Source organism: Leucopleurus acutus (genome assembly GCF_964270905.1).
Source record: "Leucopleurus acutus genome assembly, chromosome: 11".
NCBI classification, from domain to species: domain Eukaryota; kingdom Metazoa; phylum Chordata; class Mammalia; order Artiodactyla; family Delphinidae; genus Leucopleurus; species Leucopleurus acutus.
This window is the reverse complement of record NC_139152.1, coordinates 89,881,227-89,901,288: the sequence shown is the minus strand read 5'-3', so window position 1 is coordinate 89,901,288 and position 20,062 is coordinate 89,881,227. Positions and strand designations below refer to the sequence as shown.

Genomic DNA, 20,062 nt, shown 5'->3' with positions numbered 1-20,062 from the left:
TGATTAGAGAGTGTTATGGATTTGGGGCAGGAAGACTACAAAGGTAGAGTGTCATTTTCATCACATCCTATCAAGGATACATATTATCCACATGACTTATTCATAATAAGGAAGTCTGAGGGAATTCTCTGGTGGTCCAGTGGTTAGGACTCTGTGCTTCCACTGTAGGGGGCATGGGTTCGATCCCTGGTCGGGAAGCTAAGATGCTGCATACCACGAGGTACGGCCAAAAAAAGGGGGGGAGTCTGACTCAATTTTTTGATGGTTTTTTTTTTCCTTTTTTATTCATTTTTTTTTGTGGGGGTTAATTTATTTTATTTATTTTTGGCCGCGTTGGGTCTTTGTTGCTGCACATGGTTGTTGCTGCACATGGGCTTTCTCTGGTTGCAGCGAGTGGGGGCCGCTCCTCGCTGCAGTGCGCGGGCCTCTCACCGCGGTGGCCTCTCCCGCTGCGGAGCACGGGCTCTAGGCACGCGGGCCTCAGCAGTTGTAGCTCGTGGGCTCTCGAGCGCAGGCTCAGTAGCCATGGCGCACGGGCCCAGCTGCTCCGTGGCATGTGGGATCTTCCCGGACCAGGGGTCGAAGCCGTATCCCCTGCACTGGCAGGCGGATTCTCAACCACTGCACCACCAGGGAAGCCCCATTTTTGGATGTTTGCTGATAGTTTTTAAGCCTCATTCCTCCCTTTTCTCTTCCTGCTTCACATCTGGGAAAGCTGATAATAAAGTCCAGATGCTCCTTTGCTCTGGTGCTAGTGGGAAGTACAAACCACATAAGCTTCTCCACATGCAGCCACACTGTCTTGTTTATTGTAGATTTATAATAAGCCTTGAAGTTGGGTAGCCTGAGTCCTCCAGCTTTGTTTTGCTTCTTCAGTATTGTGTTTATCTATGTCTTTCACCTTCTATTACAAACTTTAGATCAGTGTGTTGATACCCATATGATAGGTTACTGAGATTTGGGTTGGAACTATGTTGAATTATAGATCAAGCTGGGATGAATTGACATCTTAACAATTTTGGGTCTACCAATGCATGAACATGGAATATTTCTCCATTTATCTTCTTTGATTTTTTTTCATGGCAGTTTTGTAGTTTTCCTGATATATATATTATACGTATTTTGTCAGATTTAACCTAAGTATCTCATTTTTTGGTACTACTGTAAATTCTACTGTGTGTGTGTGTTTTTTATTTCAAGTTCTGAACGTTCATTGGTGATACAAGGGAAAACAACTTTTTTGTTTTTAAAATGTTATACATACACAGTCATGTCTTCTGCTAACAATGACAATTTTACATCTTTCTTCTCATTCTCTATTCCTTTTATTTCCATTTCTTGTCTTAGCATCCAGTTTCTGACCAATAAGTATATTGCTAGTTGTAGGTTTTATAAAGATGTCTTTGATCAAGTTGAGACAGTTTCCCTCTGTTCCTACTCTGCCTCTGATATTTTGTTGATACAGTACTAGAATGTTTGTAGTGAGGAGGCCCCACTTGATGAGTTGAGAAAGTGACCATACAAGGATCACCAGTGACAAAGACCACATGTTCAGAGACTGAACCTTGACCTGTCCAAGTAAAATCAGCCAGATGTATATGGATGGTATTGCCTCATTGTGAATATCAACTGCAGCAACTTCTCTCTGGTTAAAAATATAACCAGGACATTGGTCTCAGGAGAGACCAGAAGACTGAATATTTAGAGAAATCAATTCTGCAAATCACCTAATCTCAACTTGAAAATCAAACCAAGTGAGACGAAAACAAGATAGCTGAGAAGTCGATTTTCAGGCTTCCTTCCATAACATCAGAATGCTTGGACCAAGAAAAAGCACCCTCTCTATGGGAAATCTTGGTAAGTGGACCCACTCTTAGTTACAATAATAAATTAAACCTCTTATATTACTTTCCATTACCCCTCTTTCTTTCACATGGAAAATATTATATCAATATATCTACCCTGGGAGACCATATTCTCATAACTTTGTCAAAGGTATAGATTTTATTTCTGCGTTACTACTGGTGAAAGTGGGTAGGAATGGAAGTCAAATGGTGACCATGAATGATGTCATTATTATTTAATTACTCTCAGTTATGCAAATTAGTACAGAGGACTTATGAGAGAATGGCAGGTGGTGAAACATCCCACATATGTACTTTTGAAATATATATTCAGCTTTAGTACTCTGATGCCCAGAGTCTAAGTCATCAGCATGAGACCTGTCAACACCTGCCAAAACTCTTTCCCTTCCTCTATATTTGCCTCTGATTCTGGCGTTCATGTTTTATCACTATAAAGCTGAGTGTTTCTGTGCTACCTCTTGGGTTTGTTTGTTTGTTTGTTTATTTATCCTTTAATTCATCTTTTGTCTCTTTTCTTTCTCTCCCTCCCACATATTTTCTTACTATATTATGTCCATGCTCTCCTTTACCACCCTTACTGTTTTACTAAAAATAGTAAGATATTAAAGTTTACTACTGATTTCATTCATTGTATCCAATTTAAAAGCCAAAGCTATTGTATATGTTTCATCTCTCTATCCACTATCCCCTCTCTCTCCTCTATCTCTGCTTTCACATTAGACCATAGCATATTTGAGTTATTCTACATAAATTAATAGGACAAAGTAGAAAAATACAAGCAGGTAAAAATTAGGAGTAGACAAAAGACAAAAAGCAAAACCATAGTAAATGGTCAATTAAAGTGCAGATGTGTGCACCTACCCAGTTTTAAAATTTTAGTTGGAAATATGAATCTGACTTTCCTAGGGGCAAAACAAAACAGAAAACAGGTCCCTGATATAATTCACATTGCCCATAATGGGAAATATGCATTGTCTTTGGGGATTTGCAATATGGATAGGAAAAAATAATTTTCAAAGATTTCATATAGGAACATTGCATGAAATAAGTCAACCGATTCTTTAATAACACCTTCCAGTGGTGGTTATATTTTCTAGTCAGCTGAAGTATTATTACAATATGTGCTGAGGACAGTGCTATAACATCTAACAAAAACCTATTAAATATACTCTTTGTTGTAGTACGCAACCTGTATTGAATGATTTTGTGTGTATGAGAACTTTCTGTTTGAGTGGTGCGTGGGTATATGTCTGTGGATGTTTAGTTGGGGGCAGGGGGTGTGGGGTATACTTTAGACTCTGAACATACAAGGTGTTCCCCACTAATCTCCAGTCATGTGAGATTCCAGCCATAATTAAATGAAAGCACAATCACCTAAGAGTAAACAGAAGAATATTCCAGAACAAGTTCCATCCTGTAAAACAGTCTCAAAGGAGTCCAAATACTTCCATTTTTCTGGACCTCAATTTTTTCTTCTCTCCAATGAGGAATGTAATATTGAAACTCTCCCAAACTCACCGAGGGGTCTAGAAAATTACAAAAATAAAATGAGGGCTATGCAAGTGCCTGAACACTTGGGATTTTCTCATAGCCATCTTAAAATTATTTTAAGATGCCCCAAGGCTTTCATATGAGAAACCATCAATAATTTCTAGTCATAAAGATGCTCAAATATGTACAGTGTTTTCATTAGAATGTAGAGAGTAGGGGCCAGGGGCCAGGAGTTAATATATGGGGATTGTTTGATGTACCATGCATCATGGCAGGCACATTTATTACATCATACTCTTTCACCTCTAAGAAATTCTGTGACTTAAGTTGGAATTCATAGCATCACTGTATAGTTGAGGCTGAAAAAGAGTTTAGTTAATTTCTCCAAGGTTGCACATTTGGGAAGTGTCAGAGCTGGGATGTGTGAAACCTTGTCTGACTTTGAGAAACAAATTCTTGGGACTTCCCTGGTGGTCCAGTGGTTAAGAATCCACCTTCCAATGCAGGGGACATGGGTTCCATCCCTGGTGGGGGAACTAAGGTCCCACATGCCGCGGGACAACTAAGCATGCACGCCACAACTAGAGAGCCTGCATGCTGCAAACTACAGAGCCCACGCACTCTGGAGCCCACATGCCAGAGCTAGAGAGAAGCCCGCACCCCGAAACGAAAGATCCTGCATGCCGCAACTAAGACCCGATGCAGCCAAAAATAATAAAATAAATAAATATTTTTAAAAATTCTCAGATTTTTCTAATAACTATTTTATTGACTTACTTTCATACTTACTTGACTTACCATTTTGTAAGTCATCAATGGGATCAGAAATTAGAGCCAATTTTATTACCAAGGATATGATTGGTGGCTTAGTTGTCTTTTAAAGCAAGTATTAAGATGATACAAAAAAAAAAAAAAAAAAGGGCTTCCCTGGTGGCGCAGTGGTTGAGAGTCCGCCTGCCGATGCAGGGGACACGGGTTCATGCCTCGGTCGGGGAAGATCCCACATGCCGTGGAGCGGCTGGGCCCGTGAGCCATGGCCACTGAGCCTGTGCATCCAGAGCCTGTGCTCTGCAACAGGAGAGGCCACAACGGTGAGAGGCCCGAGTACCGGAAAAAAAAAAAAAAAAAAAAAAAAGATGATACAAAAATTAAACTTGTAAGGTAACATTTAGGACCACTCTGCTACAATAGTTGATTTATCAGGACAGACAGTGCTTTCAGTCTCTGGGGACAATTTCCTCTAGAATTTGTATGTATTGGTGACCTATTGTTTTAGATTTAATTCCATGTCCAGGCTTTGCTTTGTCAATGGGACTAAAAGGATGTCAATCAAGGGAAATGTCTACAACCTGGATATATTCAAAGAAGAGCAAACGTCAGAACAATCTTATATTGGGAGTCAGCCTTGTGCCTTCACTGTGCTAGATACTTTATTATATTATCCCCAAACCCTATGCTACCCTCTTAGATAGGTGTAATTATCCCCCAATGTATAGGCGGGAAAACTGAGAGAAAAAGAAACTAGGCAATTTCTCTATAGACACAACGTTAATGCTTAAGTGAGTGGACTTCAGATACCAAATCATCACAACTAACACCAGGTACTGAATGTGACTGCCAGAGACTATTTCTAGCCCGCAGAGGCATAAGTTGGAAGAAGCAACACCGGATTCCAATAGGAAAGATCAGCAGGTTCCTTTTGCCTTTTCTGTGCCCCATCTAGGGAGGGTTCGATAACATGGGATAATGCCCTTGGAACGTTCCGAACCATCTCTGACCCTAGTCCCAGCATTGATGTGGATGCCCACCGTAATGGATACTCCTTGGGACTGTGAGGGCTTGCATCCCTTTGACGGGGTGGGAACATGATCCTTCAAGAGCAGCAGCAGCATTTTCCAGTCTATGTGAACTTTTCCCGTTACTCTTCTGCTCTAGGTTTCTGGATTTGGGCCCTGCCCATAAATTCAGCCCCAGCTGATCTCAAGACTGAAGGAAATTCTGAACCCTGTGAACCTCGGGGACCCCCAGGACCCCCAAGCCCTCCAGGCCCTTTGGGAATAGCTGGTTAAGAAGGTGAGAGATTGTTTTCTTTTGCTTTTACTGTTCTTTCCTTTCTCTCTTTGGTTGTAATGTTCACAGACCCAGTTAAACTCCTAAATGAGCTTGATAAGATTGCTGAAGCAAGACATTTCTTCTTTTCAATGCCTATGAGTTGTTTCTCAACTCTGATTATGCATCAGAATGTCAAAACTTCATCTGAATCAGAAACTTGGGAATAGATGCAAATTACCCATATGTTTAGAAAGCTCTCAGGATATTTGATATACCACTGGAGTGGAGACCCAAAACTATAACTCTGGTTGCTATTCATACACAGCATGCCATGGGGCAAGGACAAAAACATATATTAGGTTCATTTAGTGTATGTATAAAGAAATGTGGGAGAATTCTTATGGGGAAAAGTATCTGTAGCACAAATTCATCCCCATCCTCTCACCACCTTGCTGAAGAGCAAACTGGGTTTGAGGCAGTTGGTTTGTACTTTGAAAATATCTCCAAGAAAGGGATTCCATCTGCATACTACTATTTACAGTAGGTTAAACCATTCAAAATTGCTGTTTTGTGGGGCAAAATCAGGGAAGTACTGACCTGTAAACATTTCAATCTAATATACATAGAGAAACTGGTAACGGCACAGGTGACACATAGTCAACTATGCGACAAGAAGTGCTCCCTGAATGAAGAATTAATGTTTGGCTGGAGCTCAGTGGGAATTCACACACCAATACTGCAGCTCTTGGCTAGAGACCCAGTGTTTTCCCACTAGTTAGCTCTTCCTCTAGAATTGGAAAAACATAGTAAGTTCTAAATTGAGATACGTTTTGATTCACATGGTAAGAAAGATCACTCAGCTACACACATGCACATGCACACATGCACACACCCACAACCATGCAAACACAATGTGAAAAATAACTCGCTTGTAAAACATTTAGAGACAAATCTTTTTTGCTAGATTAGAGAAAATGGTTGAACCTGGTGAATTTAGAGAGCATACCATAAAAATATGCATGAATACTCAGTTTGTTCTTTAATTTTGAAGTTCAGTCATGTATTTGGGAGAGTAAGGTAACTTTGCATTCTAAAAAAGACATCAGTGGTGCTTATATGCTTGGTTATCAGTCAGGATAACTAGCTTGAGAAAATAGCTTGAATAGCACTTAAGTAGATGTACTCTTACAAATATCATTGTTATTTCTGTGCCGTGTGGCAGCACATATTTCACACTGAAGCAGTGGTGATTCCCACAAAATCAGGGGCAAGGTGGTATCATGAAAAGATACCAACAGGCTGGGGATTAGATCACCATTCAGCTCTGAACACTCACTCTGCCACTTGGATACCTGAGGACAATGGTTTCCATCAGATTGACCTGTGTACATCATTAACCTGAGCTCCACGTCCAGGGATTCCGATTTAGAAGAAGCAGAGTGCAGCCAGGGCATCAGTGAGCCTTTTGAGCTCCACGGGTGACTGTAACGCTTACGTGGGTTTCAGTACAACTGATCTGTGCTCTTTTAGCTATAGCACAATATGATGTCTGGATTTTTCTGCATCAGTTCCTACAGAAAGTGGTCCTTAGTTATACGGTTTATAATAAAGAAAACATATGGTTCTGCCTCTGGGATAAGTAAAGAAAAACAATTCATGCACTTATGCATTCAGAAAACATACTTTGAATGCTAACTACAAGCTGGGCACTCTAATGAGGCACAGGCATAGTCAAGGACACAAGTGCTTAAGGAAGGGGTTACAATTCAGTGTGGTAAAAGCTATGACAAAAGTTAGCACTGGATGCTATTCCCACAGAATAGAGAAAGAAACTTTAAAAGAATCTTTAAGATCATAAGTAAAAAAGGTGGATGGGAGGAGGGAGACAGAAGTACGCTGATCATAAAATGCATGAGTTCAGAATTATCTCCTTCCTTTGTCTGTATATCTTGTGTAAAGGTCCTCAAGGTCATCCAGGAAAAATGGGACAAAGAGGGTCACTTGGAGCTACTGAGAGGTGCCCATTGCCACCAGAATCTGCCTTTTTCGTGAAGCTTAGTGAACCTCTCCCAAAGCCCTTCCAGCCCGTTGTTTTCAAGGAAGCCCTGTACAACCAGCAGGATCACTTTAATCTGACCACTGGAGTGTTCAGCTGCACCACCCCTGGTGTGTACAATTTTGCCTTTGACAATGAGATGTTTCAGAGATCTGTGAAGATAGGACTCATGAGGAATGGCATCTGGGTCAGATGGAAGCAAGCCCAAGCCAAAGACAGTCACAAACATGCTTTGGGAACTGTCATTGTGCAGCTGGAGAAGGAGGACAAGGTCTGGCTGGAATCCAAGCTCAATGAAGCAGAATCTGAAAAAGAAACGACTCAAATGATGTTCTTTGGGTATTTGCTTTATGGAAATTAAGATGGCTTGGTGTTAATAGCACTCCTCCCTTCCTCATGTAAGTCTAAATTAATGAGCATAATTTCCCCTCTCACATTTCCTACAACATCATAGAATGAGGGGAAATCCATAAAATTGAGTGCCCCATTAAGAAAAGTAAATTTGACACCAATCAAAGAAACATAAAAACAATCCTTGCCAATGGTAAGTAAGTGAGAAAGGCTTCTGAGAAGTCTATTTAAGTGAAGGATCAACTGAATTTACTCTTTGGCTCTTGGCTTTTGCCCTTTGTCCTTCCCTTTTCTTCTTCCTTGGTCTACAGATATAATAGCAGGAGCTGCAGCAGCCATACTGTGATCATGAGAACTAAAGCTCAATGCTTTTTAAAAAGTAGAGCATATCCTAAATTAAAACTGCACATAGGGCTTCCCTGGTGGCATAGTGGTTAAGAATCCCCCTACCGGGCTTCCCTGGTGGCACAGTGGTAGAGAGTCCGCCTGGTGATGCAGGGGACACAGGTTTGTGCCCCGGTCCAGGAAGATCCCACATGCCGCGGAGCGGCTGGGCCCGTGAGCCATGGCCGCTGGGCCTGCGTGTCTGGAGCTTGTGCTCCACAACGGGAGAGGCCACAGCAGTGAGAGGCCCACGTACCACCAAAAATATAAAAAAAATTAAAAAAGAATCCCCCTACCAATGCAGGGGACACAGGTTTGAGCCCTGGTCCAGGAAGATCCCACATGCCGTGGAGTAACTAAGCCCATGCGCCACAACTACTGAGCCTGCGCTCTGCAGCCTGTGAGCTACAACTACTGATCCCACGCGCCACACTACTGAAGACCGCGCTCCTAGAGCCTGTGCTCAGCAACAAGAGAAGCCATCACAATGAGAAGCCCGTGCGCCGCAAATGAAGAGTAGACCCCCTTGCCACAACTAGAGAAAGCCCGTGCACAGCAACGAAGATCCAACGCAGCCAAAAATAAATAAATAAATAGATTAAAAAAAAAAAACTGCACATAAAACATCAGTACAGTGTAAACAGTAATAAAATGAATATCTGTGTATCTAACATTCAGGCCAATTAGGAGAAATTTTGTTATACACTATCTTATATCCCCCCATTTGCAAGGTGGGCATGAATATAGAGAAAAGTTGCTTCCTTAACAATTACCTTAAGCAGGTGACCCAGCCCTGGACTTCCTTCTTCTAGACATATTGTTATGTGAGACAAATAAACTTCTCATATAACTTCTCATTTAGTTAGGCCATTGTAGTGAAATTTCTGCCATACAAAGTCAAAAATAATCCTGACTAATCGTGGGCTTGCTTTCCCCTGGGGTTATTACTTTCTCCCTCCAACCCTTCCTTTTTCCTGCTTTGTCTCTCTTCATAGTCAAGAATGAATTAAGAAATGTTCTGTTACTGGGCATATAGGAATTGGCGGAACTCAGTTTCTACCCATGAAGGACTCTAAGTAATATACAATACATACATATAAACTTTCTCTCAAGAGAGCTCTAGAGGAAAAAAATAATTATCCAACAATGATGAGATGAAGCTCAACAATGAGTTTCCATGGGTGAGAGCTGAATGCATGACCTCCCTCTTCTTTCCCATCTCATCTTTTTTCCATTACTCCACTTCCAACAAATACCAAGACCCTCAACCCAGACATGCCAACAGTCTCTTTCTGCCTCGCCATGCTCGTCCAATCCAAACCTATTAATTTTACCTTCTAAGGTTCCTATAAAATCAATTTTTCATTTTTCCCACATTTACAACTAATACCATCTTCTGCTAATACATCCTCCATTCTCATGGGCAACACATAGTCAGACCTTCTGCCAACTACTTCTCAACCTGGAAGTCACAGGAAGCTTTAAATATGCAGCTATAATTACCTTGACACTTGCCTTTACACCTTCAGCGGTTTTCCATTTTTCAAGTTTTTTGGCCACTTTTCCCTCCTCTTCTCCCCTTGGTGGTTGGACTTCAGCTACAAACACTATACTTTCACACATTGCCGTACTCTCTCCTATTTCATGGTTTTGGATATGCTCTCCCACTGCCTGGAACACCCAAACCCCACCACTCCCATCTCTACCACCTCCACCACCATCTATGACTTCTCAGAGGGCCCAGGGGATGCCTTTCTGTGCCAGAGATGATTGGGCTTGATTGGACAACCCTCTTTCTTACATTCTTAATGCACCATGCTCCTCTCCTATGTTATTACAATTTAATTTATATCTCCTAAAAAATTATTAATGTTACTATCCACCTCTAAATTACAGCTTCCATGAGAGAAAGACTGCAACTTTTATTTTGCCCTGCATTTAAATCCCATAGCCCAGTATTAGACATTAAGGGGCTCAAAAACATTTTGAGAGAATGAAACAATTAGAATTTATCATATCCACTAGCACAAAATGAATATTGGCCATTATTATTGCCAATTCTATTGCTACAAATTGATCTCATACTCATACCCATCTAAACTCATAGGTTTCACTTACTTGACATGTTCAGGTCCTTAATTCTTTCATTTATTCAGTAAATAAAACTTACTGAATGAGATGGAAGACATTAATAGAAATAAAGAGACATTTATCAAATATTTTATATGCCAAACATGCCTCCTGGTACTGCCACAATTCACTTATATTATACGTAAGGTGGAGACTTGTCTTAGACGGCTTGGAACAGTCCCAGTTTATGTATACTGTGCTGATGCAATTTTATATTGTAGCATTGCAATTATGACTAGTGTTCCTTTTGCACTTAAAATTGCCCCCTTTTATGAGAAAAGTCTATAATCTACACACTTATTTATATTTATATATAAATAATATATATTATTGGAACCATAAAAAGGCAAGAAATATTTAAAGAGAAAAAAATCATTTTGCCATAAATTTTGAGCCCTTTATGAATACAGCAGGTAAGATAGCAGAGATCACATATTCTGTCTTCATATTTTCCAGATTTTTTTTCTAAGCACCAACACCACCCTCAGTGATAGTTAACTTCCACAGGAACTTTAAAGTTGCAAAACCCTTCATGCACGTTTTCCTGTGCAATCTTCAGAGCAAGCTTTTGAACAGCTTTCTTTGCTTACTTTCGTACGATAAATTGTTATGTGTCCAGTGATTAGGATGTGGCTATCTTTCGGGGCCATTATTCAGCCTACCCATCCCTCATAGAGACCTTAGACAGTGAAAAAGAGGAAAGAGGGGGAAGCCAGGAAGATATATTTCTTCTCAGCTCTCTCTCTCCAATGAACGGTTCTGAGCTGCAGTAGTTTCAAGGCCCCTCTGTGCTCCTGTGGAATCTAACATCAGCTGTGTTTGTTGTAAAGCTTTGATGGGCATGGGAACGTACCACTATTTGCTGTCCTTCTTTTGCCTAACTTTCAATTTCACGCACAATTGGTGCCCTAAGATTGCACCCGCCAGTAAATTATTCATACATAAAGGTTCTTCCTCAGCCTGCGTTTTCTGGGGATCTGGGATAGACGCTGCCATTAACAAGAGCACTTATACACAATTCACATGCAGAGAGTTCTTCCATCTTCCCCGAGGAAAACAACTTGAGAATGGAAGCTCTTCTGGTAAGTGATTCCAAAAATGCCCTGTTTTGTCTCACTTGTTTGTTTTTCAAGGTTTCGAGTGAGATGCGTTATTAACCAATTTCCTTTATTATTTGCACGTCTAGTCTCTCGCAAGACGATACATGCAAGTTAGAAGACTTTGCTTCTGTACTAGGGCACGTGTCTAGATATCCAATTCTGCTAATTAATGACCATTTATACTGATGATCAGGGATCTTTTATAATATCCCGATTGGGGCTATTTTCCATCTTCGTGTTGCCTAGCTTCCCAATGGTTCCAGGACAATAGTGTGTAAGAACAGAAAGACACCTTGGATATTGCAGTCCAACCCGATAAATTAACAGATGGAGAGGCGGAGGCTTAAGAAGGAAGTGAGTTCCCACATTTAGATAGCAGTTTTTAGAAAAATTTATCTTTTTTAAGTGTGAAAATACCCTAAATTAACTACATATAAAATATGTCAATAACAATAATAATTAACTGAATAGCCATGTATTCACCACCCAAGGCAAATTAGTATAGTGTTGCCATACACCAAAAGCCTCTTATAATCCCTTCCTGCATTCCCTTTATCCAAATAACTACTATCCTAAAATTTGCATTATTTTTTTTCTTTTATTTGTAAATAAAGTTACTAAGTACATATTTGTGTATTTTCATAGTGGACCCAGGCACTCATCTGGTATGCACGCATCTTTCTTATGTATAATATACCTAAGAGTGAAATTCCTGGGTCATAGGGTGGGCATATATTCAGCTGCAGTAGTAATTGCTAAATTAGTTTCCAAAGGGGTTATACTATTCTATACTGCTACCAGCAATGTATGAGAATTCAGGTGGTTTCACATTGCCACCATCATTTGGCATTAATATTTTAAAACTTGGCCATTTTGGTAAGTGTGAAGTGATATATCATTGTCATTTTAATTTGCATTTATCTGAAGAGTAATTACTTGAGCACCTTTTACTATACTTCCTGGCCATGTGGATACCCTCTTCTGAGAATGAGCTGTTTGTCCATTTTTAAACTGGGTTATCTCTTTCTCACTGATGGCAGGAAATCTTTAAGTTTTACTATTACATGTTTTATCAGATACATATAAATTTTAAATTTCTTCTCTAATTCTCTGGATTAGCTATGTACTCTGTTAATGGTATATCTTGAACAGATCTTCATTTAAATGAAAGTCTCATTTATCTTCTTTTATAGTTGTGTCCTACTTAAAACAGTTGCCTAATTCAAATTAGAAATAAATTCCTCTATGCTTTCTTTGATAAACTTTACTGTTTTAACGTTCTCACTCTGAGAAATTTATTTCACCATTTTCTTTCAGAAATGGATATAAGTGTTCTGATTTCTGGTAAGTTAATAACGCTTGCTAATTATCCAAGGTGTAACGATCCTGAAGTGGGTCTTATTACACCTTCCCCATTATTACCCACCATAATCCCCTCTCTCCCCTGTCTTCTGACCCCTCACACTCTTCCCCTCTACATTCAGGAAATTTGTTGTTCTTCAGGTTTATTTAGTGACGGGAATGATGTGGAACTTTAAAAGAGTTGACTATGAGAAAGAACTAGAGATTAAATATTTGAAGATAAATTTTATAATTAAAATTGCATTCTGTGGTTCACTGTGCTTGGATAAGTTCTTCTCTCCCTTCTTCTGATAATTAAACAGGATACGTTGCCTAGATGGTCCAAGAAGGTAGTTCAGGCACCATATTTAGTGAGTTCCTTGGCCCTGAGTCTTTGGCCTCTTCAGAATTCACTAGAGATTCAGTTATTGTCCTGTTGAATGTACTCCCAGCTGACTACCCATGCTCAGGAACAGAAAGGATTTTTTCTTTTCTGAATCCTGTGTGGCTCTTTGTCTTCAGATCTCGCTGAGGGTTGGATACATAAGCAGCCAGAAAAGTGCATTGGTAGGGAGGAGTGGGTTAAGAAAAGCTGGATCCTCCATCACTGGTTCCCTCCGCCCACATCTCACTTGCTCCTGGCACATTTCACCTGCACCAGCAACTGAATGATGAGAAAAATCTATCTTCTCTCAAGTGGAACAAATCCCTCTATTGTCCCTAGAGGGTGCTCAGAATCCACCAATCTACCCACAAGCAGCTTCCGGACCTAAAGTGAAGAACACTGGAGAGCCAGAGAGAGAAAGAATAATGTAAAGAAGGAGCAGAGAGAGCTACAGAAGGACAGAGCAAAATCGCCCTCTCCTCGGGGAAAGAATCAGTGACCACTATTCTCTGACTTGCTGGGCCCCAATATTTCAATTAGCATTTGGTCTTCACCCAACAGGTATCTTTGGAGACAGAAGTGATCCATGTATTCCTTAATGCCAGGCTCCAAAGGGATCACTATATATATATATATATATATATATATATATATATATATATATATATATATAAAATAAATATAACTACCGTTATATGTACGTCCATTTTGTGTGTTACTTTGTTCACAATGCTTTACCCACACACTATAACTTATCCTCGCAGCAACACAATAGGATACATTTTATTCCATTCGTTTTGTAGATGTGGAAGTTGAGTTGTAGAGAAGACAAAAAGCTTGGCCAAAACGAACACAGCCTATTGGTATTCTAACGAATTTCAAATCCATGTTTTCTCTAATACACCATCCAGATCTTTTCTCAGGCTCTCAGGAAGTCCAAAATTGACTTAAGGAGCAATGATTTTCACACATAATGCAAAATAGCAATGTGTGATACAAATTGTTAAATGCCGTGTATAGAAGTTTATAAAATAGAATTTCAGGGCTAAACCTGACCTCAGAGGCCATTCAGTCCAAAGCACAAATCAATGAGTCAATCTTCATCATATGTTGAAGGGTCCTCTCCAGCTTCTACTTGAATGCCTCGAAGAGAAGGAATCCCCTACTTTGCAAATACATCCTTCCACTGATAAACTACCATCAGAAAGATTTTCCTTGTGTGAACCCAAGTCTGTTCCAGCTGTATCCTAAAGGCATCTTTTGTGTCCACACAGTACAAGACCACTATTCATTTTATATAACAACATCTCACATGTTGCATGTCCATTAATCTGGCCCTATTCCTAGGATTTTTCATCTCCAGGTTTTAAAGAAAATCCAAGTTCCTCCTCTATTACCTTATATGTTGCAGGGTTGAGGTTTACTCACAATTCTAGTTGTCTTATTCTGGACACATTCATAAAGATGGGACCAAGAATGAGCAAATATCTATTCATCACACACCAAAAAAACCTCACATATGTCCCATCTACTGCAACTCTTTCCCAGACACCTCTTAAAATGAGTTAATTGTACACTTCTCAGAACCACTCCTCTTTCTAAAGCTATAATGGCATGTAACATTTCTGGGTTGTGATTATATGTTCATATCTTTAATAAGAATTTGAAGGCAGGAACTATATTCATCTTTACAACCTCACAGAGTATCTGGTACATATTGGATGCTCAACAAATGTTTCAGTTCTCTTCAGAGATTCTGTTCACTGATGTGTACCCAACACCTAACCAGAGCCTGGCTCTAGTTCTCAAAACATATTTGCTGAGTGAATGCATGCATAACTCAACACAGTGTTCCAGAAAAAACATTAAATCATGCATTATTTTAAACAGTATCTGCTGAGCACATACTACGTGCCTGGCATTATTCTATCCAAAAATATTCTATAAATGTAATCCAAAGTGTCATTTTATGATTTTGACAATTCAGTATGTTCCAACAGTCTAACATTGTTTACCATAAGGGCAAGACCTTAGTCTTTTTTTCAGAGCCTGCTATTAAGCCATCCCTCCCACTTACCCTCACTATAGCGTTTGAAGGTTTAGAGGCAATGTTTTAGATTTATTTCTAGCACAATTCAACTTGCTCTTTTCTTCCCTTCATGCCAGGCTATTGATAGTTTTCTGAGTCCTGATTCGATTATGCAACCCATTTGTTCTTCCTCTCAGCCTTGGTGCACCCTCAGATCTGATTAGAGGACCATCAATGCTCTCGTATGAAACATTGATAAAAATGTGGAACTGGACAAGACCAAAGCCAGAACTCCTCAACAGAGACCTTTGTTCCAGGTTGTCATTAACCCATTAGTTAGCAATCTCAGGACACAGCCATTCAGATTTGATACCGCTCAGCAGTAATGCTGTCAATATTTGGTCATTTGTTCACAAAGGCATAATGAGATTTTGGAAAATGCCACACTAAAAGCCACATGCCCATGTCTCTAGTCATCCTCCCAATAATTCATGCATAAACAAACCAACAAAGAAGGTGAGTATGGCTTGTTCTTAGTAAACCTCCGATCCTTCTTTGTAACCACTGTTTTATCGTACAAGTCTTCACGTGCCATCTGCTTGGTATTCTTATCTAGACACTCTCCCAGAATTTCCACCAAGCTCACCAACTCTAGTTCATGACTTCCATTTTCCTCCTTTGTTTGAAAATGGAAACATTCTCCCATATGCCCAGGAATTGTCTCCATACCTCCAGGATCCCTAGAGCTATTCAAACAAATTAAGCTCCCGGTGAACTCTTACATGTTAAAAAATAATAGGGGTAACCTGAGAAAATTACGTACAGTATCTATGACCAAGGGTGCTGTATGTGTCCTTTGTCCAACATCTCTGACTCCAAAGATCTGCACCAGATCATCTGTTGGCAACTCACTGCCATTTCTCCCTTCTATGTTCTTCTCTGTGTCATAGAGGCCAAGAAACTGAATGCAAACCTTATCTCCCAGAGTCCCTGACAACTAGTTTGCTAATGTGAGGAGTTTTCACAAGATTTGGAAGATAGGGATAGGCAGGCAGATAGATAGGCAGGTAGATAGGTAGATGATAGTCACTGCTCCTTTAGAAACAGAAAGAAGGTATGTGGGTTTGAACTCATGACCCTGGGATGAAGAGTTCCATGTTCTACTGACCGAGATACATAATCTGAGGTACTATTAATACCCCCATTTTAAGGAAGAGGCACTGAGGCACAGGGTTATGTGATTTCCCCAAAGACGTAAATTAGTAAGTTGGAGAATCAGGTTTTGAATCAGAGTACAGCTCGTGTCTGAGTGCACACTATGTTATTATCCCCACTAAACAACTGGGAGAAAAAAAAAAAAAAAGGCGTAGGGAGGTTAAATAACTCTCCCAAACTAGCAAGTCATAGAAATAGTTGTGTGACTCCGGGCAAGTCACTTATCCTCTTTGGTCTCAAATTCATCAGCTGTAAAATGGTTAAACAATACTACCTACACAATAAGTGTGGTGTGATAATTAAATGGCATAAATTCATAAAAAGCTCAATGCCAAGTTCCTGTCACAAAGTTAGTTCTCAAAATAGTCCCTCTCAACAGTCTGAGAGGTTTATAATGAGCATACATTCCTTTAAAACCACAAAACAATAAAAACATTCCCATTTTGAAATGAATCTTCACATGCCATTTGTCTGAGCCATGCGACTTGAATGTATTTAACAGAGCAAGACGCTCTCTCACCATCTTTCCTTCTCTCTTGGATTTTTTTTTTTTTTTTCCCTCCAACCAACTTCAGCTTCCATGCTCCTGACTCAATGATTAAGTTTCCTGGCAGGGAGGGTGGAGGCGAGGAACACTCAGTTTACAGCTTATACATCTTTCGTGGGCTTCTCGTACCAAACTAAAAAAAATAGCCTTTTCACCAACCTGGAGATTTTTAATTTATTTTATTTACTTATTTTTTTGCGGTACGCGGGCCTCTCACCGTTGTGGCCTCTCCCGTTGCGGAGCACAAGCTCTGGACGCACAGGCTCAGCGGCCATGGCTCACGGGCCCAGCCGCTCCGCGGCATGTGGGATCTTCCCCGACTGGGGCACGAACCCGTGTCCCCTGCATCAGCAGGCGGACTCTTAACCACTGCGCCACCAGGGAAGCCCCTAACCTGCAGGTTTTTTAAGCTTTCTTTCCCAACCCTCTTCACAGGGGTTTCAGCCCGCTCACCCCATCTGCCACCTTTGAGACACATTCTCTTTGTGTCCTAACTCTCAGGAGAGCTCACAAAGCAGGCACACTGACCTCTTTAGACAACAGCTCTCCCCCCCTCTCTACTTCCTTCCTCACCAGGACCCTTTGTACCTTTTAACCAGGATTTCATTTTTGAAAAGGGCTTTTTCTGGTACCCGCTGCCCATGTGTCTGTCTCGTTTGTAGCCGCAGCATTCTCTGAGAGCATCCCGTAATGTTTCCAGGACCCCTGCTACCACCACCAGCGACAATAACAATCGCTTCCATCCTGCCAGCACTCAGTGTGTGGCAGTCACCATGCTCCGTACTCTGCATGCGTGATCTCATTGAATCCCCTAACAACTCTGGGACGAGGATTCTGTTATTATCCTCCATAAACAACTGAAGAAAAGCTGAGGCTTAGTGAGGTTACCCAAAGCCACAGAATGAGCACGTGGCACAACTGTCCACCTTTCTCTATACCCACCTCCATCTCCGCATCAAGGCTGCCACTCTATCCCCTGGACTCGGTCAGCAGCCTCCCAACTGGGCTGCCTGCCTCTAGCCTTGACCCTCTGCAATCTTTTCTTTACCCGGGCAAAATGAAGTTATAAAAACATAAGTCATGGTACTCCTTTGCTTAAACCCTTCAGTGACACGTCATTTCTTTTATGATCATGTGCTAAGTCCTTACAGGGCTTTGAACTATCAGGATTTGCCTGAAGTTTCCAGCTTTAAGTGACTTCCCCTCAATCCCTTCCCCATAGTTTATTGGCATTCCAGCTCCATCTGACTTCATTTGTCCCTGAGCCTTGCACTGTTTGTTCCCTTAGCCTGAGAACTGTTCCTTGTCCTCCACTTAATTCCCTGGGAGAAAATAAAGGTATCTCTCTTGCTTCACTGCCTCACACTTCCTTCAAAAGCGTATGAATTCCCAGGTAATTTAATACATTTATAAGGTTTGTATTGCATCATTTAATTCCTTTCCAACCCTCCCCAGATGAGCAAGCCGACCTCAAGCAACCTGCTCAAAATCCGAGTTCTAGCAAGAGGACGAGTTGGGGTATCAACACATCTGTCTGACTTCAGACACTGTGATCTTTCCTCTGAGCTTTGTTGCTATGATGTTGTTTGAGGTTAAAAACAACAGCAGGTAAACGTGGCTTGGGGGTTGGGATTGTCTATGAGGCTGAAATTAATCCAGTGAATAGGGAGAAAAGGAATCTTAGCCTATGCTCTTGTGGGTAGGAAGGTCATTGGGCTCCAGCTGGAGAGTGGTTTTCTGTTTTTTGAATCAGAGTAATTTCTTTGCCTACCTTTGTGTGGCTATAATCACAGGAACTGTTTTATTAATGCCCTTGGCAAAGCCCACCAAGATGATCTGTCCTTAGCAACGAAGAGGTAGCTGAGGTCAGGTCTACGGAGCCGGAGGCTCAGCAGGGAACTTGCAGGGGAACAGAAAGGAAATCTGCCAAGGAGACAGGGATCCCAGGAAACCAGGTTTTCAAAAATGGGCTCTAAAGAGTTCTCAGCAACTGTCCCTTACCCCTTCTCCACCCAGCACTCACCTACTCACTTGAAAACTCACTAGGGGAGGGTTGGTTCTTCGCATCTGACAAAAGTCTTTGAGTTCCTGCTCTGCTGTGTCACTTTCTCCATGTCCTTTCACCTACCCAGCTTCAGTTTCACCATTTGTAAAATATAATAAAAGTACGACTGGGCTTCCCTGGTGGCACAGTGGTTGAGAGTCCACCTGCCGATGCAGGGGACACGGGTTGTGTCCCGGTCCGGGACGATCCCACATGCCGCGGAGCGGCTGGGCCCGTGAGCCATGCCCGCTGAGCCTGCGCGTCCGGAGCCTGTGCTCCGCAACGGGAGAGGGCCACAACAGTTAAGAGGCCCGCGTACCGCAAAAAAAAAAAAAAAAAAAAAAAAAAAAATTAATTAAAAAAAAAATAAAAGTACTACCTACTGTACAGGGTTGTTTGTGATTTCATTGAAACCATTGTATGTAACAGGGACTCACACAGTGCCTGACGCATAGAGAGATTTTTTTATAGTTATCTTTGTAGTCACTGCCCTATACTTAGAAAAATGAAATTAAGAAAAATGCACGAGACTCCTGCGTAGAACGGCCCCCCTCTTGTCTGCAGCTTTTGGCCTAAACACCCACCTGATTGCCTGAAAGACCAACCCTGATCTGAGTTCAGCCTCCTCTCCTGCCTGAGCATCAGTCAGCTCCCTGTCACTGAATTCCCTGCTATGTGCCAGGCACTGAGAAAACAGAGATCAAAGCATCTGCTCCTTGCCTACAGCCCAGCAGACGGACAACTCTGTCCTTCTCATCCACTAAGGCTGTTTCATCAGTTAAGCTCCATGATAACAGTATCTAAGATCTACAAGCTTTCCAAGGGCCTAGGGAAATCTTTGCGATCTCAAATACAAAATCATTGGCCCTGAAATATGAAAGCAGTAAAATTAAATTAATAGGTGTTTCATTTAGTGTGTCTACAAAATGCATCATTCAACTTTTATAACCTTTTTACAACTCATAATTTTTACAATTTATCATGTGTAAATTCCATTTATCATGGGATGTAGGGGGCATTTTAACATGTCTGAGTGAGGAACCAAAATGAGAAAGCCTACAGCTAATAAGGG

The 20,062-nt window shown here is 41.0% G+C and overlaps 1 protein-coding gene across 1 annotated transcript; it reads left to right on the top strand.

Moving 5' to 3' along the window:
- Nucleotides 1–5,102: 5,102 nt before the first annotated feature.
- On the top strand, nt 5,103–7,825 carry LOC309968288 (hibernation-associated plasma protein HP-25-like; the record flags this gene model as incomplete). The annotated part of the gene is made up of 3 exons (XM_082849503.1): nt 5,103–5,187; nt 5,292–5,420; nt 7,368–7,825. 3 exons carry the CDS (start codon nt 5,103–5,105, stop codon nt 7,823–7,825), a joined length of 672 nt encoding a protein of 223 aa, XP_082705629.1.
- Between the last annotated feature and the right edge of the window lie 12,237 nt (nt 7,826–20,062).